Source organism: Antennarius striatus, chromosome 11, assembly GCF_040054535.1.
Source record: "Antennarius striatus isolate MH-2024 chromosome 11, ASM4005453v1, whole genome shotgun sequence".
Taxonomy (NCBI): Eukaryota; Metazoa; Chordata; class Actinopteri; order Lophiiformes; family Antennariidae; genus Antennarius; species Antennarius striatus.
Genome location: NC_090786.1, coordinates 20,686,981 through 20,710,455, shown reverse-complemented (window position 1 = coordinate 20,710,455; position 23,475 = coordinate 20,686,981). Strand labels below are relative to the sequence as shown.

The following is a 23,475-nucleotide window of genomic DNA, read 5'->3' as shown; positions in this document are numbered from 1 at the left end:
AAAAAATCGCCTCTAGTTACGAAAGAGATTTCAAGTTACGAAAGATAAAAATACAGTATGGGCTCGACCCGTGAGGTGTTCTGATAGTTTTACGTTAATATATTAACTTTTAGAGTATTCACTATGGACCCCAAGAAAGTGACGGAGAAAAGAGAAAAAGAAAAGACAAAGAAAAGAGTTTTTTTGTCCGTACAAACAAAGCAAGAGATGATAGAAAAGCCTGAAAAAGTTTAAGGAGTTTAAGGCGTCGCGTGGGTGGTTGGAGAAGTTCAGAAGGAGGACTGGAATTCACTCTGTTGTTCATGGTGGGGCAAGAGGGCATGAACCAAAGAGGGCAAAAAACAATGAGGACAGCAGTTAAAAGGTAGATGACCATCATTTTTATTCTATTTTTTTTTATTATTATTTTCATCTTCCACCGCTTATCCGGAATCGGGTCGCGGGGGCAGCAGCTTCAACAGGGAGCCCCAAACTTCCCTTTCCCGGGCCACATCCACCAGCTCTGACTGGGGGATCCCAAGGCGTTCCCAGGCCAGTGTTGAGATATAATCCCTCCACCTGGTCCTGGGTCTGCCCCGAGGTCTCCTCCCAGCTGGACGTGCCAGAAACACCTCCCTAGGGAGGCGTCCTGGAGGCATCCGCACCAGATGCCCAAACCACCTCAACTGACTCCTTTCCACGCGAAGGAGCAGCGGCTCTACTCTGAGCCCCTCGCGAACAGCAGTGTTTCTCACCTTATCTCTAAGGGAGACACCAGCTATCCGCCTGAGAAAGCCCATTTCAGCCGCTTGTATCCGCGATCTCGTTCTTTCGGTCATGACCCATCGCTCATGACCACAGGTGAGGGTAGGAACGAAGATTGAACGGTAGATGGAGAGCTTTGCCTCTCGGCTTAGCTCCCTCTTTGTGACAACAGTGCGGTAAAGCGACTGCAATACCACTCCTGCTGCCCCAATTCTCCGTCCAATCTCACGCTCCATTGTTCCCTCACTCGTGAACAGGACCCCAAGATACTTAAACTCCTTCACTTGTGGAAGGACCTCATTCCCCACTTGGAGAAGGCAGTCCACCGGTTTCCTGCTGAGGACCATGGCCTCAGATTTGGAGGTGCTAATCCTCATCCCCGCCGCTTCACACTCGGCTGCAAACCGGACCAGTGAGCGCTGCAGGTCACAGGCTGATGACGCAAACAGGACCACATCATCTGCAAAAAGCAGTGATGCAATCCTCAGGCCACCAAACTGTAAAGCCTCCTCACCACGACTACGCCTCGATATCCTGTCCATGAAAATCACAAACAGAATTGGTGATAAAGCGCAGCCCTGGCGAAGGCCAACAGCTACTCGGAACAAGTCCGACTTACTGCCGAGAACCCGAACGCAGCTCTCACTTTGGGCGTACAGGGATTGGATGGCCCTGAGGAGAGGCCCCCTCACCCCATACTCCCGCAGTATTTCCCACAGTATATCCCTGGGGACACGATCATATGCCTTCTCCAAATCTACAAAACACATGTAGACTGGATGGGCATACTCCCAAGCCCCCTCTAGGATCCCTGTGAGAGTAAAAAGCTGGTCCATTGTTCCACGACCAGGACGGAACCCACATTGTTCCTCCTCAATCTGAGGCTCGACAATCGGCCGGACCCTCCTTTCCAGCACCTTGGAGTAAACTTTCCCAGGGAGGCTGAGGAGTGTGATGCCCCTGTAATTGGCACACACCCTCTGGTCCCCCTTTTTAAAAAGAGGAACCACCACCCCAGTCTGCCACTCTTTCAGCACTGTCCCAGACTTCCACGCAATGTTAAAGAGGCGTGTCATCCACGACAGCCCCTCAACACCCAGAGCCTTCAGCATTTCCGGGCGAATCTCATCAATACCCGGGGCTTTGCCACCGTGCAGTTGTTTAACTACCTTGGTGACTTCGCCCCGAGAGATTGACTCTGATCCCCCATCATCCTCCAGCTCTGCCTCTGCAACAGAGGACGGGTCAGTTGGGGTAGTTGGATTCAGGAGTTCCTCAAAGTGTTCTTTCCACCGACCGACAACCTCCTCAGTCGAGGTCAACAGTGTCCCATCTTTGCTGTATACAGCTTGGATGGTTCCCCGTTTCCCCCTCCTGAGGTGTTGGACAGTCCTCCAGAACAACTTTGGTGCCGTCCGATAGTCCTTCTCCATGGCCTCTCCGAACTCCTCCCACACCCTCTGTTTTGCCTCCATCACAGCCGAGGCTGCAGTCCTTTTGGCCTGTCGGTACCCTGCAACTGCTTCAGGAGTCCCCAGGGACAACATGCCCCTGAAGGCCTCCTTCTTTAGTCGGATGGCTTCCCTGACCACCGGGGTCCACCACGGTGTTCGAGGGTTACCGCCCCTTGAGGCACCCAAGACCTTGAGACCACAGCTCTCAGCTGCAGCTTCAGCAATGGAAGCTTTGAACATCGACCATTCAGGTTCAATGCCCCCAGCCTCCACAGGGATGCACGAGAAGCTCCTTCGGAGGTGTGAATTGAAGGCCTCACGGACAGAGTCCTCCTCCAGACGTTCCCAGTTCACCCGCACTACTCGTTTGGGCTTACCAGGTCTATCCAAAGGTTTCCTCCGCCAACGGACCCAACTCACCACCAGGTGGTGATCAGTTGACAGCTCTGCCCCTCTCTTCACCCGAGTGTCCGAAACACACGGTCGGAGATCAGATGATACGATCACAAGATCAATCATTGACCTCCGACCCAGGGTGCTCTGGTACCAGGTACACTTATGAGCATCCTTGTGTTCGAACATGGTGTTAGTAATGAACGATCCGTGACTAGCACAGAAGTCCAACAACATAACACCGCTCGGGTTCAGATCAGGGAGGCTATTCCTCCCAATCACGCCCCTCCAAGTGTCTCCATCATTGCCGACGTGTGCGTTGAAGTCCCCCAGGAGAACAATGGAGTCCCCTGCAGGGATCCCTTCAAGGACCCCATTTAGGGACCCCAAGAAGGCCGAATACTCTGAACTGATATTTGGTGCATATGCACAAATAACAGTCAGAGTTTTCCCCCCCACAGCCTTAAGGCGTAGGGAAGCGACCCTCTCATGCACCGGGGTAAACTCCAACACAGCGGCGCTCAGCCGGGGGCTTGTGAGTATCCCCACACCCGCCCTGCGCCTCACGCCTGACGCAACTCCGGAGTAAAACAAGGTCCAACCCCTATCCAGGAGTTTGGATCCAGAACCGAGGCTATGCGTGGAGGTAAGCCCCACCAGATCCAACTGGTAGCGCTCCACCTCCAACACAAGTTCCGGCTCCTTCCCCGCCAGTGAGGTGACATTCCACGTCCCCAAAGCCAACTTCTGCCGCCCGGGTCTGGTCCGTCGTGACCCCCTGTCGTCACTGCCACCCATATGGCAGCGCACCCGACCCCATCGGTCTGCCCTGCGGGTGGTGGGTCCACAGGGGTTATTATTATTTTATTTTATTTTATTATTATTTTTTATTCATTTTTATTTTATTTTTTATTTTATACTCTATTCTTTGTTTTTTACGTTATGCACAACTCTCATTTATTGTGTAATAATGTAGTTGTAACATGTATTTGTTACATGTTTTGATGCATTTTTATGCTTTATAAAACATTTATGTCTGAATTTTGGGGGTCTTGGAACGGATTAGGGCATTTGCATGGAAAACGCGTCTCTACTTACAAAATTTCTTCCAGAACCAATTAATTTGGTAAGCAGAGGTACCGCTGTGTTGAGTTTCCCTGGACTCACAGCTGATGGGTCGTTACTGCAAGTGCTGAGTTTAATTTATTTCAAGGCTGTAACTTTTATCCCCTTTACACCATTAATTCTACAGCTCCAGTATAAGACACCACACTAACAAAAAGATAAGCAGATAGAGCAGAGGCAAGGTTAGCCTTCTTTATATATAATGTCCACCAGCGATACAGAATGAGGTCAGTCACCCTGACCCTGACTTCTCCATGGATAATGTCTGAGTCATGCACCTTAACTGGACACTACTCCACACTACCACCACCTCAGAGCTTCACCAGCAATCATTTGGTGTAAACTTAAACTAAATCAAGCGGCAGCACGAGAAAAAATACTGGAACTCAATCCAGATGCTAAAAACAAGCAGACAAATGCTGAGTTTGTCTGTTTAAACACAACATTACACCATGAGTCTATCGGTTATCAGTGGTTAATGCAGCTGAACCGTGACGTAGTAAATAACACAGACAGGAGACGAGAACACATTTCTGTTTAGACTGCAGGTGTTTTGTCTCGATGTTTCTATTCTTAGAAGGGCTTCTGTCTCACAGGAACACCGGCTGAGGTCAGACGTGTGACCCCGTTACGCTCCGAGATGTTTCTGTGACATAAAAAGATGTCACAAGGTCCCATTAAAAATAAATGGTGGAAAATTCACAAAAAGATTAAATTAAGTAAAAATTAAATGATGAAAAAGACGGGCTTGTAACCTTTACCAGTGGGGTTTCTATGGTAAAGAGAGGGTGAAGTAATAATCCATATCTGTGCTATCTGTTCCCTAAGACTCACAAGAAACAATAACAGGACATAAAACAACATGTAATAAAAGAAAATATCATATATCATATAAAATATCAAACAACATACTGACACAGGTTGTTTTGAGTTTGGTTTGGTTTTTTAAAAAAAGTACACGGAAAAATAAAAGTCAAGTTTACCCCCCGTTAAAAACACATAATATGTTACGGTACAATAAATAAGGATAAAAAACATTTAATCATATCGTAATACATACGTATAGTTTCTATGTCTACCATTAAGTGTCACTCGTGAGTCATGTGATCGTTTTGAATCTAGATTAGTTTACGGTAAATTTTTGCTCCTTATAATTTAATCCTTGAGGAGAAGAAGAAGAAAACACTTCATGTGTGTACATGAATGAATGACTGAGTTCTTCTACACTTGCTACCAATAATATTAGTTATTTTTAACAAAAGTACAAAGAATACATGATGTGATCCATCATCAATTCTTTATGGATTATATACAAGAATATTCTGTGAAAGCTCAAATGGATGAGAAACAATCACTTAGTCTATGTTAAAGGTTGTAAAACAGACACCCACCTGATGAGGAAGGGCATAAAAGCAGCGAGACTCAAAGGAGATGAAGATCCATCCATGGGGGAGGGGTAGAGGCGACTGAGCACCAGCAGCAGTAAGAACAGACTGGGGTGAAGGGTCACCTGTCCACTGACACTGAACATGGACAAAAACACAAAAGAACATTCAAACGTCACCAAAGTGAAGACGTTCTGTGGGCTCATTTACTCATTTACACCACATAATACATATTATGTGGTATAAATGTGGCATAAATGCCACCGCGTTGTGGATCAGTCGAGAGGCCCGCCTCACCTTTCCACCGTGGTCGCAGCTTCTTCTAGCTGACGCAGAAGGAACGGATACAGAGCAGGAAAACGAGTGAAAAATTCTCGACCAGTCATCCTGAATGGGGAAGACAAATTAAAGGTGATGGAACCTTTAAATAAAGTTATTTTGATATATTTGTCTGTACTAGACATATTTTAAATCGTGCTAGCATCAATAAAAAACATAAAAATTTAGATGTGATGGTCCCATTACATGAAAAAGATGATGATCCCTGAAATTACATTTATCCTGATGAGAACATGAACATTTGAAAGAAAACTATGTGAATCCACATTAGTTTCGCACATCCAGTCAGCATTAAAGAAAGATGCTCACACATTAGAGGGTGAAAGCATAAAAAAAAAAGACAAAAGAAGAATTTTAAAGAATGATCAAGTCTCCATACTGTTGCTGCCTTAAATTCAATTCATTTGCACATCTGTAAGTAACACAAGTTCACGCTCTCCCTCAAAATTTTGAGGTGAAAATCCTAAAAGTCAGCTTGGACATTTATCAACTTTAATGTTTTTAATTCAAGGTCAAACATTCCAGTAATAACTTGTATTATTCTTGGTGAAATATTTGGATATTGAATATTAAAACAGGAAAAGCTCTTTGGTATCAGACCCAACAAACAGCTATCATGGGAGAAACATAATGTGGATACCATTAAGAAAATGAGAAGATACCTTTTCAGTTAGTTTTGTTAGTGTGAGAGACGAGAGTTCTCATGTTGATTATCGGTTCGGTCTGCTTTCAAAAAAACGGAGAAATCTGAAGTTTAACCGTCAGCTGGATCAGAATGAAACTGAAGACTGTGGTGAAAAACTGGAGTGATGAATGACTGTCGTGATTTTGGTGTTGGTTTTTTTGTGTTTTTGAATTTTTGTTTGTGTGTTTATTTGTGTATTTGTGCGTGAATGTTTGTATGAGTTTGTATTTGTCGTTTCTCACAGCACCACCTATCACGGTCAGTCCTTGTGTGTTGACACACACATGAACAACTGAAAATAAATTGCCAGTCTTTATACAATAATAGCGGTCCTGCTTGCTGGAACAGTATTTCAGCCTCAGGACCATAAAGTTTTATTTAACTGGTCTAAATGAGGTCGTTCCTGAAGGGACGAGGTTTGGTCTGCAGACGCACGGTCACACGAGCAGAGAGACGCTTTAACACTGCCTCCGTCCTGACCATTCTGAACAGCGTACACACACACACACACACACACACACACACACACACACAGGATCTGGTTAAAAGAAAACTGTCAAAGCAGGAAAGTGAGTCATGTTTTAAAAACCACTTTGACTTGGATACGGTGTCGTCCTTACCTCTTGTGACCCGACACACGCAGAGTGAAGATGACTACACACACGGAGGATGCTGATTGGTCAATCTTGTCACCCATTAGTATTTAACCCTTGGGAAATGTTTGGGCCCAAAAGTGACATTGTTCTTGCTTTGTTACGTGTTTCTCTCCCAATAAATCAGTCAGTTAAAAAGCTAAATATATAAAATTTTGCTGGTAATTTTCTTTTAACTTTATATCTATGGATAGGTCTGATGCATTGAAAGAAAATGTTTTTTTTCTGTATTATATTTTTTTACACTTTTCTGAAACGGCCCGTTTGTGACCCACTTAGGTAATGTGTGTAGACACTTTAATAAGGCCCTTAGGGTTAAACCCAAAGGGGTGGAGCGGCATTCTCCTCTTCCACCATGTCTGTGTTATCCAAAGCATCTTAATGCTCGTATTTATTCCCTTCTTTCATCTGTTTGATTCACTATGTGCTTTTGGGGTTCTATTAAACCTTCTTTGAACTGCTGTATCTGTGGCACCTTATGGGTTACACTGTGGTTTGGCATGTGGAGCAGGTTAGATGAGGTAAACGGGTAAAGGTCAAAGATTATGTAGGCCAGGTTAGATGAGGTGGATAGCTAAAGATCACGTCGGTAAAACAATAAAAATTATTTGTCATTACAAACTGATTATCATGTATAATAAATAATATTTTAATGATGTAATAAATATTGGTAAATAAATTAACAGCCCAATAACTCACCCCACTGGATAACTGCTATTCTGATCTATTTCACACTTGCATTGCAACGCATTTTCGAATGAAGTTCTATTTAGACATTCAACATCTATTTTATTACTTCAGTGGTTTTGCAAACCAGATGGAGCTGAAATGAGCTGTCATTTTGAAAAGGGCAGGTTTTATTATTTCATGACATTTGTAGAAACTTATATGCTAGAAGCATTCCTTTAATGGAAAAAATTCATTGACACCATACTCTATCTATTTTGACTACAACAACAGACTGCAAAGGTTGACAGTCTTAAAATGTACAACTGCATGACTATCATGGAATAAGGCATTTCCCAATGATCATAACAAGCAGTAATCATATTAACATGACCCACAAATGATTCAACGTGAACAATCCCGTGTGAAGCAGACGGTTCTGTCACTGCGTCGTGTCACGGCTCTTCAGTTTGTTTGTGATTATCTGCTCTATTTTGAGGAGTTCTGCTGACGTTTCTTACGCTTTCTTTTTTCCGTGTTTTGCTGTCATCCGTGTTTCCACCTGGTTCCTGTCGTCTCCTCTGGGGCCTCCTGGTTATCATATCTTCATTCAGTCTATTTAGTCTCTGGGATTTCTCGTGCTTACAGTCAGTTTGTTTTGTCACCTGTTCTTCCTCACGTCTGCTCCTGATTGTTCTCAGTAAATTGTGGTTCTGGTTGTTTGTTCACATGCTTTTTGGGCTTTGTGGATTTTTTTTGTATAATTCTTTTCCTTGTCATCAAATGATTGAGCTGCACTTCCCTGTCCTTGCCTTCTTATGTTGTTTGCAACTGGGTCCTATATCAGGTGTTCACATCTGATGTTTTAGTTCCCTTCCATTAATAATAATGTTATTTATTTGTCCATGTAAGTATTTATATGAAACAAATGAAAGTTTGTGACATCACAATCCTTGGTTATCTTTTTTTACCTTGTGGTTTAAGTGAACGGTTACACAGATAAAGATGCAGATAATGAAGATAAATCCAGCATTCTATTCATTTATTATGTGCAGATGGATTTATTTCCCATTCCTGTTGTTTTTATGTGAACAGTAATGAAATGTATTTAAGAACATTTACTGTCTTTAATTACATTTCTGTTAAATTATTATCACTAGTAACAGATTACAAGTCACCATCATCATTCAGTACTGTATTAATGATTTTTTTAGTAATTACTTTTATGAATACTTTACACTCATTTTTTGGCCATTTACTGCCATAACATAAATACCGAACTGGTATTTGTACGTGTGATATTTTGGAAAGTAACCAATGTGTGAGGATGAAAATTGAATGTGTTTTCTGTCTAACACACACCAGACATCAGGTTCTGATTTCTTCTCTGCCTAATGAACGTGTTCTTCAGCACCCATTTAGTTGGAGGAAGCTTTTTGCCCGATAAGTCAAGGACCAGCCTGGACCTCAGATGAAGTTGTGATGGTGCAGGATGTTGTTATATCCTATCTGACTGGTTACTGGATTTATTTTCTTATTCTGGTATGTCTAAACATTTACAACAATGATGGCAGCTCGGGTGGAGACTCCGCAGCAACAACAGTGCCCCCTGGTGGTTTACAAGAACAACTGTTTTTAATACAAAAGCTGATTCTACTTCAGTTGAAAGTACGTTATGTGTGTTTCTACATTCGTTGCACCTTATTGAATTTTGAGGTTACTGATAAACTGAAAACATTGACCCAAAATATTTTATTTACACTGAATCTCACTTGTTTAAATACTTCTAAAGAAGGTTTTACACCAGCGCCACTGATTTGGTCCTCAGATGTTCTGTCATCAGTAATGATGTCTTTCATGCTTTAGTTGGATTGACATGACTGTTAAATGCTCGTCTGTATCGTTACCTGTGTTATCATTCAAAAGGAAAAAGGCCACCGAGCACCGATAAACACGAGAAAGATGCAGCAGACCTGTTCTTTTTGGAGTGCTCATCCTTTCCTTTCTTCACGCCAAAGATCCTCGTGATCAGAGTGCTGAAGAGAAGAGTGGACGAGTTCCTCACCTAGGATGAATATAAAGAGAGAAAGTACATGATATGGGAATAAAACACCGAAACACACCAGGATGGACAGTCAGAGGGCAAAGCCAATGAAAACTATTCATTCACCAGCCGCCGAGGGAACCGTACGGGACTTTGAATTCATGTTGAACTTCTGGAGTAAAAGGATGAGTTAAGAAATATAGAATTAGACACTAACTGCCCAAACAGGTGAGGTGAAGCCCAGCACAGCAGCCTGCATTCCATCGGAGACAAAGGGAATGATGTTTTCCCCCAAACGCGTGTCCCTGTACAGAGCCCGGAGGATGTTCAAAGCGTGGACCTGTGTGAGGCGAGAACGGAACAATCGAGTTAACAGCTCACAACAGTCCTTCATTCACTCACTGTCTTGAAGATGAGACGATCAGAATCGTCTCATTTTCAGCCGCTTATGCGAAGCACGTGTCAAAACAATGATTAAAATTGGTCCAATGGGTGATTTCGCTGTCAAACATCCACTCCAGAAAAACCACAAACAGTTTGAAAGCCTGAATGAAGCTACTGGGTGTCAAACCTGAGGGATGGTGGAGCTGTCAGTGTTCAGGTCAGCAGAGGGCAAGGCTAAAGCCATCAGCTCCCTCATGGTTGTTTTCAACAGGCTGCAACTGGACGACTTGGGCTGTGAGGAAAGCAGCGCCTGCAAAGGAAGAAACAATCAGCAAAACGAAGAAATGCAGCTGTTAAAAAGAGGTTTAGCATCTTCACTGGATATTTGATTAAAAAAAAATGTTCAAAAGCTGATAGAAAAACTTTCTTTTAAAGAAAACTGGAGCCATTTCAGGGCCTTGCAGGAGTTTAGGAACTCTAAAACCACAGAGAACACTATCGGGGCATGTTGTACTTTGATTTACTCGTTTTGTGTACTTTTTTTAAAGCTTAGGAGTACAAGCAAAAAGGAACAATACCTCCAGCAGCAAGTCATGATTCAAGCGTGACATAATGCATAAAAAAAAAAGACAAATGAAACAGTAGAAACTCTCCACATGTAACTGGAAACGATGTAGAAATAAAAATCAAATCTGTTTAGAAAATGTATCTTTATGCCTTTTAAATTAATCCATTTAGAATGCATCATCAACACTGTAACATGTCTTCTTGTCGTTTATGTACATTTTGAAAGTCACCTGCACATAGAATGGAATTCCAGCGCTGCGCCGGGTGGCACACAGTTTGGACAGCTGGTCACTGGACTTCACCTCCTGTAGAACCTCAGACAGCCAGCAGGATGGGAGCTGCTGTAGAGCCGGACTCCCACTCCTGAAACACAGATAACATACTGCAGATCAATCACGTAAAGTAGCACATGTTGATTTGCTAGTGTACACATTCACTCATTCAATAAAGGATTCCAGATCTTTTTCCAACTTGCCCGAGAACAAGGCACACAGGATGACTAAAGCTGTGGTCAAACATGTTTAAAAAGGAGACAGGAAAACACGAAACATGAGAACAAACAGCTCAGAGGTGGCGACCCACAACCGCTGGTGTCCCAGCGTGAAGGCGAGGAATGGAGAAACCAGCACGGAGCAGAGAGAAAATCACAGCAGACTTCTGGTCCTGAAGGATTATAACTCCAGATTGACAAACCGCTGCTGGCTGACCAAGAGCCAGGACAGAAAGTAGTGATAGATATGCTGACAGCAACACGAGGAAACCGTTCACTACAGAAATCTACCAGCTGACTGCTGGTGGTTTAATGAATCTCATCTCCAGGCATCAATTCCCTCATAGCTTCCATGTGTGCATTTAACAGTAGCAGTCAATCATGTTATGTGACTTAATTAATATGTCAATGGGTAGCACTTAGTATATACATATACAGTAATATATATATATATATATATATATATATATATATATATATACACACACACATATACTATATATATACAGTCAAACCTCGGTTTTCGAACGCTTCTGTTCTCGACCAAATCGGTTTTCGACCAGAAAATTGGAACAGATTAAAATTATTTACATTTATATATATATATATATATATATATATATATATATATATATATATATATATATATATATATATATATAGTACACACACACACACACAAGGTGAAACGGTCCCTCTCCAGCTGACAGCCCACACTTCATACTGTGGTCTACACTGGTCTTGAACTGGCCTCCATCCAGTTCCCAGACGAGTCCCAGCAGACTGAGAGCAGCTACTGAACGAGTCAAAGAGAGGAAAACAGAGAAAGTGGAGAGAGGTAGAAACATGAGGAGAAAACGAAATGGGGAAGACTGAAGAGACAGACCCAAGTGTGTGGTTAAGCACCCCACAGTCACCACCCCACAGTCAACACCCCACAGTCAACACCCCACTGTCACCACCCCGTAGCCCAGCACACTGCTCTTCCCACCTGAACATACTCTTCCCATCACCCACTGCTGCATGCAGAACACAAACCCCTCGAATCCAAAACACAACCACCGGAATGTCGTCTTTATCACAAAAGACCCACAGAGACGATCCTGTTACCAACGAGGGAGAGTTCGCTTTAAAGGCAACACAGCTGCAGGGCTTTGTGGATTAACATCTCCCAAAGAAGCCCCCCCCCCACCCCACATTACACACACCTGCACAGCATGTCAGTGAGGCGTTCAAATCCCACAGAAGCCAGTTCAAAAGCACCACGATGACGGGACTGCAGCAGCTGCTGACGGAAGTACAGGCCGATGTCCTCCACCTGTGACAGAAGGAGGAAAGAAATCCTCAACTGCATGCAAATTTATTGTGCGCTCATATACAGTACAATCATTTACATTTGTGAAATATCAAAGAACAATATATTAAAACGTCCATCACCCCAAAACCGACCCAAAAAGTCTGGAAGAGAATCTTTACACCGGTGTAAACATTCCACTAAGCTCTCTTCATCACGGACAAATTGCACTTTGTATTAGAGCGACAGTAATAACATTATTCATAATAAAATAAAGTCAAATTAATAAATATGTGCTAGGCTTTCAATAGTTCAGAAGAACTGAAGCTGTCCTTCTTATTTCAAATTACTTAGTAAATATCCAAAGTTCAATTTTCTTTTATAACAGAAAATTTAATTTTAAAGAATTAAAATTCTCAGGATCAAAAGTCACCTCTCTGGTCTGTGGGAAGTGAGTTCATACAATAAATAGAGAATAAATCTTATTCTACCACAAACCCTCACCTGAGGGGATCCCACTCACACAGAGCGACTAAGTTCAAACTTGAAACCAGAACCAATGCAGACTGCAACATCCCTCGACACCCCTTAAGTCAAACCTTTACCCTGACCTACTTGCATAGGTCAAAGATCAAATCTAGTGCTCTGCCCTACTGTCACAGATCAAGGCACTAGCTTTGATCTACTTTCTTAATCACACTGGCCTTCTCCCTTGTCTTTCTATTTTTTCCTGTTCCTGAGTGTACAAAAGTTGACATTTGACCTTATATTTGGTGGACTGACAGACCAACGGACACTCAACACATCACCGCTTTGAAGACGTGAATATGGAAATATAAAACACAAACGTCTCTGCAGGACAGAAGTGGTCACTTCAGGAGTTGCCTGTGGACTTTCACCCGACACTCTGTCCTTCTGACCAGACGTCATCCTGTTAGACACCCCAATAGGACCCCAGATGATGTCCACATCGTGTCCACAGTCAGTAAAGCAACCTAGTTAATAATAGTGTTAGTAGCATTAGTTTAAGTGTACACACACACACACACACACACACACACACACACACTGAGGGCTGTGCAGACTGATGAGAGTGGTGCAGGTGAGGCGGCAGGGCGAGGCAGACGCAGAGCTCCAGAGCTCCAGAGCTCCAGAGCCCTGTCATTACGGCTGCGGCGTCAGCGCCACCACAGAGGCAGTCAGGCCCAAGCCAAGCCCGGGGTGGCACGGAGGGCAACAGGGAGGGGCAGTGAGACCTTGATTCAAAAACACCCCTGAGCAAAAAAAAAAAAAAAGGGGAACGAACACCAGCAGCCGCTGGGGGACGAAACATCTCAGCTACAACAGGCAGAGCCGCTGAAGATTCACACGAATCCAGACGTCACAGAATCAGAGAACAAGACGGTGTCATCAGCGTAAAGACGAGGCAAATTATTAGAGAAATACGTTTAACAAAAAACGTGGGACTTGGTCAGAAGTTTTATGTCTATGTGACGGCTAAATAAACTCGACTGACCCAGAATGTCTCGGTGGACTAACTTAAACACAAAAGTATGGAGTAAGTAAACCACAGCAGTACCAAGCCCAATGACTTATCACATTGTTGTCCAGAGTGGACTCCCAGGACAGGCCTGACCTCACTGGTGTAAAAATGGCAGCAGCAGTCCCAGTTAGCCGGCCGGTGGCTGCTGGGGTTCAGACCGCTGCGGTGCCGATCTGGGCCCAGCCCGGCTCATGGCTTCCCCTATTTAAAGCCTCCTGCCCAAAAGGTTCCTGTCTGTGTAACTGTTTAACAGGACTGAGAAAAGCTTCCTGTGTGGGGCAGGGAGTGGATGCAGGGCCTTTATTTAGACATCAACTTCCTGTTTGCAAAAGTGCCCATTTCCCAGAAAAACTTCCATGTGTGGAGAGGGAAAGTCTAATTACATGTGTCGCTCAGCGCATGACAGTGACGCAAATAGCCAGCTCCGACATTCTGATAACGTTTGATGTAGTTGTTGCTTGAAGTTCTGTATTGTAAAAGGCACAAACAACAAGAAGCCATAAAGGAATAACTCACATTCTTTCACTGCAGAACAACAAACTTATTTTGAGCTGCTGCACTGCAGTCCTGTTGGACATCATGTCAAATATTGACAGAATACTCACAGAAATTAAAGAAAAATTAATTAAAATACAAATATTATCTGCAAAGACTTCAACAGAACTACCGTTAGGTTATACATGCGTTAGTGAAAGTCTTGAAGGGATTTCAGAAACAAGCAGTGTAAACGTCGTCGTTACCAGTCAAAGCTCACACACACTTCTGTCTTGTTTTTCCCATATTCAGGACTAGACAGCAGCTCCTCCTTTTCATCCACTGGTCACAATATCTACACATTTTAACACATCAAGCTGTGGAGAGGATATTGGATCTGTACAGATGAAACTTCCTGATCTGAAGCAAATTTGTAGGTATCTGACTGTCGGGACCTCTGCAGGAAGGAGGCTTGACTTATTGGACCTTATGTCATTTAAATTAAATTAAATTAAATTAAATTAAATTAAATTAAATTAAATTAAATTAAATTAAATTAAATTAATTCTAATTTAATCTAAACTAATTTAATTTAATTAAATTAATTGATAACCATTGTATAAAGTATATTGTGGTATAACAAAAAAAGTAACATTAGGGTGTGTTTCTCCCTTTCCTTGGCAGCATTTAAATGGTTTGAACCTGGAGTCGAATCAAGCAAACCTAAACTGTACCCATAAGCCCCAGTTTACCAGCACCAGTGTGGCCTGTTGCACTAATACAGACGTGTGTTAAAACCATCACCCAGGTGGTAATTGTGTCTCCTTCACCAGCGGTCTCCACAAAAAGTTAAAATTCACCATCTTTGTAGAAAAAGTCTTTCTATTCATAGAAATAATGTCTAATATGTTTCCCCCACTGTGTGGAAGATAATCTGCCAAGGACTTTAACAAGAAAAAGCTCAATGAATACTTTAATATTTTAAATTAAACATAATTATGCTCCAGCACCAACATCAAAATAGACCTGTAGTCACATTGTGGGAAACGCAGCGCAAAAAAATAAAATTGACGTAAAAATTGACTTTTTTAATTTTTTCCAGACTAAATGAAGACCGACAATGCTCTCATTCTAGAAACTGATCCACCAGACGTGAAGCCACTAAAAATATTAAGTGTCATTAAATGGATTTTCATGGAGCTGCTCCCGTCCTCGAGGCGCAGCAGTGAGACAGAGGTGCTCTAGGTCTGGATCTCACCTGTGCCTCGGTGATGAGTCCGGGGTGTGTTTGCAGGCTCTCATCGGTGTACTGCAGAGGCAGGCTCTGACAGAGCTGTCCAAACAGCATGGACACTTCCTTCATGCTCCGCCAGCAGCACACCAGCACCATCTGGGCCGTCACCCTGACACCCTGGACCCCTGAAACAAACACACACAGCGACACACACAGCGACACACACAGCGACACACACAGATAGTTTATCACAACATTACAAAGATAAAATATTCATTTCTCAGAGTCAGACCTGGGACTTGGTTTTTAATGGTGGATCACGTGTGTTGTTCTCTCGCACACACACACACACACACACACACACACACACACACACAAAAAAGATCAGACACTGCCTCTCTCTGGACATCACTACAACTACATGTTCCTGTCACATGGTCCACAGTCACTGCAGTTTAACACAACTGGTTCCATGTTAGTGTTATAAACTAACACACAGAAAATAACCTGAGTGGAAATAGATGCTTAAAAGCTGGTGGAGAGTTCCTTGAAGTGTTTTATCTTCTTCTTCTTCTCCTCAAAGATTAAATTATAAAAAACAAAAGTTTGCCGTAAACTGGATTAAAACGATCATGTGAATCATGACTGATGCTTATGGTAGATATTGGAACAACACTTATGTATTTTAATATGATTATATGTTTTTCTACTTATTTATTATACAACAACATGATATGATGTGGGTTTAACAGTTTTAAAATCATTTTAAGAGTCAGGTATTTGTGGTGGACAGACTTTAAGTCGAGTGAAATGACATAAACTTGATTATTATTTATGGGTTGTTTTTTTTGAAAACCGACATATAATCCAGAACGATTATAACATATTATTAAATATTATATTTATTAAATATATTAAATAAAAAAAATAATTAAAATTAAATTATACACTATTCAGACAAATGATTCATGCAGCAATAACTATGAAATTATCGAAATAATTTATAATAAAATAATAAAATATTAGGTTTTATGGTTGGCTGCTGGGCTGGTTTTGACTGGTAAGAGAACTTCAACTTCTAAGGTTTTGTTTTCAGTCGTGGTGAGGCGCTGGGGGTTTGCTGTGGGTTTTAGCTAACATGTCATTTCGGTTCGGATTGTTTTATGATTCGGCGTCACCCGCAGACCTTCCCGTGCTTGTCCATTTGTAATTTTGTGTTAAATATAATCAGTTACAATAAACAACTGTGCTTTTTTACCAGCATCCCTGTTTTGTCCCTTACCCACAGACACCAGCAAGCTCCTGTCACCGACATTCATTTCGTTTTTATGTTTTCAGATCATACTAAAATCATCTATTAGCCGTTCTTTACTGCATTAACCCATACATGTACAGACTGGATTATTGAACAATGATGATTCTATTAGGAAGGATCAGTTTAATAGGATAATAGTTCGGCCTTTAAAAGGGGTGGCAAATAAATATAACAAAATAAAATGATGAGGAGGACATGTCTGTCTGTGTGAAGCTGAATATTGATGTAACACACCTGTGTGTGAGGTCTGGGTCTGCGTGTGCTCATCTCCCGTGTGTGTGTCCAGCTCTCTGACACCAGTGAAGAAGTCGTTGGTGTCTTTGGGCTGAATCTCCTGAAGGATCCTCTGAAGACTGGCTGATGCATCTTCACAAACACACAAAAGACTCAATCAGCATTTTTCTTCATTCTGTTTCCCTGTAGTGGTAAATCTACTAAAAATATAGTTTTGAATATTTTCTTTTTTGTTAATATTTAATAAAGAATGTAGAGATTCTGCCCTGAGATTAAATCCCACATAGGACTGGTTCAACATGAAAATAATAAAACACAGATGATAACATTTCATAAAAAGGCATTCCATAGACTCCACACAGAAATAAAACAAACAACCTCAGAACATTTGGACACACACCTGACTATTTCTTTCACATCTACTGCATGTTTTCCTAAGAAGGACACTGTAACACTGACTTAAAAGAGAAAAATGCATCTGAAACTAGAAGGTCATTTGGAGACAAACCAAAGTTGAACAAATTTTGTACTGGATTACATAAATCATCAGATTTCATCAAACCATGAACAGATTTCATTCATTAAATTCAAATAGAAGAGACTACATTTTGGTGAATGTGACTTGGGCACTTCTGTCTGCACTTAAAAATACTAGACATGCGAATATCTTTAGGGGTAAAATGCGTCTTTTAACATTTAATGTGCAAAATTGTATTGTCAAAATGTCGTCATATTATCTAAAACACATATCATCAGCGAGTGATATGAGCCAAACAGTAATCCACTACTCCAGAGTGAGGATGAGCAGAGGTCCTGTATTTTATATCTTCAGATCAGTTCCACTTTTCCCTACCTGAGTTGTTATCCATGGGGATGAGTCCTTCTGGAGAGGAGCTCTGGACTACAGGTGAGACCACATCAGACATCCTGTAGCACACAGCGATCAGGTCTGACACCACCCCCCTCCACTGCTCCGTTTGGCTCAAACTCCTACACAAAGAAAGTGGATTAAAGATGGGATTAGCCTCAACGCACTCGGGGAGAAAATTCATTCAGTAGACGTAGAGATGTAGAAGTTACATTACAGTAACTATATCTAGTATTTTATTTCATTTAGGTGGTGTTGTTATGTCCTGTTATTGTCTCTGGTCAGTCTTAGGGAATAGAACTATAGTATTTAGTAGTAATTAGGTTAGTAATGACATTTAAAGGACCTCAAATGGAGATTTTAGATTGAAATTATATAAATAACGACTTAAAAACAATTTAATTTACAAAAAGCCTCTTAGAACCAATTGTGTTTGTAGGTTTCTCTGCCCACATATAATTTTATATTTACAATAATAATACACTAATAATTGAAATCACTAAAGGGCCTACTCTGTGTTCAGATGCTGCATGACGGCAGTGATACAGTGGGCTCTGCCATAGAGAGGAGAGGAAGCAGCCGCCTGCAGAAGGGACGACTCTGCCCTGGACACCTCCAGCTCCAGAGACCGCAGCAGAAACTGAACCACTGGAAACAGAAGAACACAGGGTAGAGTAATCTGTGGATCAACACATCTATATATTTAGCACCCAACTGTATCGTACAGGCCAGAGTGTTGAACTCCAAAACAACCGTCTCAGAAGGTTGAGCTGGCAAAGACGGCGGTAGGAAACGGAGGCCCCGCTCCTGCGCGCGGTCCTGCAGGAGGGGGATGAGGTGGGACTGGGGGAGCATCAGGCTGAGGAGGTAGGCCGCTGTGACGCTGTCGAACGGCTTGGTGCTGGTGCTCAGATCCAACGCAGCCTGCAGGATGCAGCACATCCTCTCCCGGACCTAACATCATCAGGACCAACTTGAACATTCTGTGGAAACACGTGCTCGACGTACCGACGTGATGACTACCAACGCCTCGACCCACACATTTACATTTTACTGCAACAAGAACACTTTAGAACAAAATCATTTTCAAAATGAAATAAAATATTCAGCATGCTGACAGCGCTGTCAGACACAGATGAGGAATGAAGAGGAAACAGCTTTCGTCCTGTCTTTGTGGGTGATGTTTAGCAGGTCGGTCCTCGTACCTGTAGACCCACAGTGCATGATGGGAGTTGCTGTAGCAATGTTAAGGCCAGTTGTTTGACTTCCAAGAAGTTGCTACCAACACAGTGGAGGACATTCTGAGCATGGACAGGGGTCACAACCTCACAAAGGGCAAATACATCCGGCCCTAAGAAAAACAGAAGTGAAGACAGGTGAGTGGCGGACTGATAATGGACACATGGCAGGTGTGAGCACAAACTACGGTCTCCAGGTGTAAAAATCTGACCTCATTGCTGAAAGCACGCTCTATTCATGTACTTAAAATACCACAGGACCAAGAAGAGAAATTTCAGATAAGGCAGCAAAAGCAAAGTCTCTGTAAGAAGAGATTCATTACATCTACGTGTAACTATGAGCTTTGTCTCATCAAGTTAGGTTTACCATCGTTTGACAAGAACCCTCTTCATTAGTAGAACTAGTTCTGAGTTAGGACTTGAACACACACTGGGCGCATGAGAAGGGCATTCTGAGAAGCAAAGACTAAATAATAGATTGGTGTAATTCACAAAACCATCCCCCACAGCAAAATGTCAAATAATAGAATAAAGGAGAATGGAAGTAAGAAAATAATTAATCATCAATACAAAATAATCCTTATGGATAAGTGGAGGAACTTCCCTCTTTCATCCGTTGTTTTGTTCTATTTATTAACTGTATTTATGGAGTCTTGTATACACTAGCAGCTCGAGATGCGAGGTTTTTGACGTGCGATTTATTTGAGAGACGTCTCAGTCCATATGTTTGTTCAAAATGAGAGGAAACATCCGACATACGACCGGATCGACATCCGGACCGATGGATGGATACAACATCCCATGAGATTGGATCTAATTTCTCTTTCATGGGGTAAAGATGTAGTACTTGTTTGCTTTCATACTTCATTGTCGTGTACGTAATTTATATATAATTGATTTTGCACAAGTGAAGTCTGCGTGTTTACTGGTTGTTAAAAAATATGTTCTTTTCATGATTCAGAGCAGGGGTGTCAAACTTGTTTTCATCGAGGGCCACATCAGCATCCTGGCTGTCCTCCAAGGGCCAGATGGAACTAATAAATGTAACTAAATGTAATGTACAATGAATTTATTACTTATTCAAGTTACAAACATTACAGTTTCACAAAAAATATAACCCTAACCCACAGAACTCCATCAATCAAGGATCAAACTATCAACGAATAAAGAAAAATAACATCAGACACAAGTTAGGACGTTAACTTTGTTCACGTTTTTGTTGAAGTTAAAATGGGCTGCATTACTGCATTGTGGGAAATGTAGTTTTTGATCAAAAACTTTTGACCTATTTATTTTTAGACGCTCTGACCTTTTATTCTCTTGCGGGCCACATAAAATGATGTGGAGGGCCACATCTGGCCCCCGGGGCCTCGAGTTTGACACATGTGATTTAGAGGGTTTGTGGCTGTTTATAAGGCTGGAATGGATTAAAATGATTTTAGTTATTTCAAATTATGACAATGTGTTTGACTGATGAGCTCAATCAGATTAACTCGTAAATCGAGGTTCTACTGTATCTGATTTTGAATTTTCAAGACACTTCCTGCTGTGCCTGTACAGAACTTTGGCTCAACTGCGGCGTGTTTAAATGTGCTACACAAATGAAGCGACTGGACTTGTGGTGTTCTGTGTACCAGCGCTGAAGGTGAAGAGCTGAGCCAGGACCCCCAGCAGCTGGAGGGACATCAGGCATTTAGAGAAAGAGGCTCCAGGAACCAGAACTTCCAGCAGCGACGCACACAGCCAGCAGAGGAACTCCTGCATCAGGTGGAGACACAACCAGCCCTCAGCCCAGTCCGGCTTTAAACACGCAGAGTGCTGATGTGTTGTGTGTGTGTGTGTGTGTGTGTGTGTGTGACACACCTCATACAGGCGGAGTGTGTTTTGGTCTCGGTCTCTTTGCTCATGGTCTTTATTCTGCATCAGTTTTTTCTGCATCAACACGGTGCTGTCCTTCAATCTGCAAAGCAACTGTAGAGCAGAGGATGTCAGGCTCCATTATGTAACAGTCCAGACAGGTAAAGGTATTGTCACCGACATTCAAACTTAATGAACCCTTGTGAAATGTTTGGGCCCAAAAGTGACATTTTTGTTTCTTTTATGTGTTTCTTTCCCCATAAATCAGTCGGTTAAAAAGCTAAATATATGAGATTTTGCCAGTAATTTTCTTTCAACATTATATCAATGGATAGGTTCCCTTCCTCCACTGAAACGCATGAACAAAAATGTCCGACCTTCTTCAGCAGGCTGACGGTCTGCTGTCTGACCCCCGGCGACTGACTGTTGAGATTAGGCAGCAGGAAGTGGTGGATCAGGTCCATTTCCTGTGAGGTCAGGACTTCCGTGCTGCGGTGGCTCTCACACACCAACCCCAAAGCATCCATCCTGACCTGGGGGGGTGAGATAGAGCATGTATGTTGTGCGCTTTAACACTATAAACAAAGTAACACACGTGCTTTGAGGACGGCGACACACTCACTTGATCGTGTTTGTGAACCAGCGCCTGCTGGAGTAGAGAGAGGGGCACCAGTCCCCCCCACAGACCCTCACCTGAAGACGGGACGACACCCTGGGCCCTGGCTGCCCGCAGGCACGTCATGAGAGCCCCCAGCGCCCCCCTGCTGCCACACGGACCTGACAAATGTAACTAAATGTAAGTCAATGTAACATAAATAAATACTCCTTATGATAAATAACTCTGAATTTATTACTAACTAAAGTTAGAAAAACCTTCAGTTTGACACTCGTGCATTAAACATGTTAGGCAGCGCGGTGGCCAGTGGGTGGCGCTGTCGCTTCACAGCAAAAAGGTTTTCCAGGTTTGAGTCCTGTCTGTGTGGAGTTGGTACATTCTCCCCTTGTGTGTGTGTGTGTGTGTGTGTGAGGCCCCACAATGCACTACACCCAGGTGTACCCCGCCTCTGACCTGTAGCCAGCTGGGATAACCTCCCGTGGTTGTTTTGTGGTTGTTGCTTCTTTTTTTTTTTAAATGAGGGTGTAAAGATTAACAGATTAAAGCACAAACGGAGAGATTATCTTTACACTCCGTTGTACATGCATATGTATATACAGTATATACAGTATATATATGTGTGTGTGTGTGTGTATGTGTGTGTGTGTGTGTGTGTGTGTGTGTGTGTGTGTGTGTGTGTGGTTGATCCGTTTCAGGACTGAAGAAGCTTCGTGGACGGGAGCTGAAACCTCCAGTTCATTTGATTTAACCCAGAGATCAACTGATCTGAGTTTGATTTGTACCTGTGCTGCAGGGTGGGGTCTCCTGTAAGGCCTGCACCATGAACGCCAGACTCTGGGGGCTGCAGCGGAGAAGCTTGGGGAGGAAATAATCCAGGATGTAGGTGGTCTGGTCGGGTCTGGCTCCACACAGCACCTGCAGCAGGGGGGTGATCCACGTCTGGTGCCACCGCTCCAACCGGCGCCCCGTGTCCGATTCGCCCCCCTCACCGACCAGCTGGGCCTTGTGGGACACAAACAGCCTCTCCAGCAGGTCGCTGGCGTACGGGGCCAGGGTCTGGTCCCCCATCAGGCCCAGGAGACACGAGGGCAGCTCAGGCTGAAGGTCCAGCAGGTACCCCGACCCACAGAGCTCCACCAGACACCCCAGGGAGCCGTACTTCCCCCTCATGTGCCACTCCAGTCCCAGCAGGCTTTGGGTGAGCTCCTTGATGTAGGGGTCGTCTGTGGGGTCACAGGGGGAGGGGTCGGTGCGCCGGTGGACCAGGAGGAGATTGTGGAACAGAGCGCGAGTTTGGTGACGAACTCCATCCAGCGGGTGCTCCCAGTGGGAGTAGATGTGTTCCAGCAGGCGGCGCTGTAGCTCTGAACCCCCCCGGAGAGACTGTGACAGGGAAGGAGGGCAGTGCTGCTTCTCTCCCTGCAGGCAGTCCAGGGCAGCGCCGCTCCACAGGGTCAGGACCCGAGAAACCACCATGACTGTACTGGACTGCTTCACGCTGCCGCAGAGAGGAAAACAATTATCATTCCCACTTTAATGATCCTTTTTTGCTCTAAGACTGAGACTGAAATAAGAAATAAAGACATTATGGTGAAGTACGGGGCGTGTGGGGGCAGGTGGGGTGTGGTAAACAAGTGTTTTAAATGTACCGGACTGTTTCCCGTCATCTGAGATCACAAAAAATATGCCAGAATTATCTAAATAATTTTCCTCATCATTTTCTCAAATTAAACCCAATAAACATTTAGGATTTGTGTGTACATTTATAAATACCCTGTTACTGTTTTCCAATTGTTTACATAACATATATAATTAATTATGCACAAGTTGATAAAAAAATATTTAAAAAAATATAAAACCCTTAAGTGTGTTG

General features: G+C 43.0%; 1 protein-coding gene across 2 annotated transcripts in view; it reads right to left on the bottom strand.

Moving 5' to 3' along the window:
- Positions 1 to 23,475, bottom strand: part of thada (THADA armadillo repeat containing) — a 49,709-nt gene that overhangs the window by 22,610 nt on the left and 3,624 nt on the right. For both annotated transcript variants that reach the window (XM_068327121.1, XM_068327122.1), the window contains 18 exons: positions 22,385 to 23,100; positions 21,609 to 21,763; positions 21,364 to 21,519; positions 20,993 to 21,100; positions 20,764 to 20,887; positions 19,097 to 19,242; positions 18,617 to 18,845; positions 18,404 to 18,539; positions 17,877 to 18,013; positions 17,024 to 17,155; positions 15,499 to 15,659; positions 12,138 to 12,247; positions 10,670 to 10,802; positions 10,060 to 10,182; positions 9,706 to 9,828; positions 9,418 to 9,509; positions 5,399 to 5,488; positions 5,108 to 5,239 (listed from right to left, as the gene is read on the bottom strand). In XM_068327121.1, coding sequence (XP_068183222.1) covers positions 5,108 to 5,239; positions 5,399 to 5,488; positions 9,418 to 9,509; positions 9,706 to 9,828; positions 10,060 to 10,182; positions 10,670 to 10,802; positions 12,138 to 12,247; positions 15,499 to 15,659; positions 17,024 to 17,155; positions 17,877 to 18,013; positions 18,404 to 18,539; positions 18,617 to 18,845; positions 19,097 to 19,242; positions 20,764 to 20,887; positions 20,993 to 21,100; positions 21,364 to 21,519; positions 21,609 to 21,763; positions 22,385 to 23,100 — 3,003 coding nt within the window. The remainder of the gene's footprint in view (positions 1 to 5,107; positions 5,240 to 5,398; positions 5,489 to 9,417; positions 9,510 to 9,705; positions 9,829 to 10,059; positions 10,183 to 10,669; positions 10,803 to 12,137; positions 12,248 to 15,498; positions 15,660 to 17,023; positions 17,156 to 17,876; positions 18,014 to 18,403; positions 18,540 to 18,616; positions 18,846 to 19,096; positions 19,243 to 20,763; positions 20,888 to 20,992; positions 21,101 to 21,363; positions 21,520 to 21,608; positions 21,764 to 22,384; positions 23,101 to 23,475) is intronic.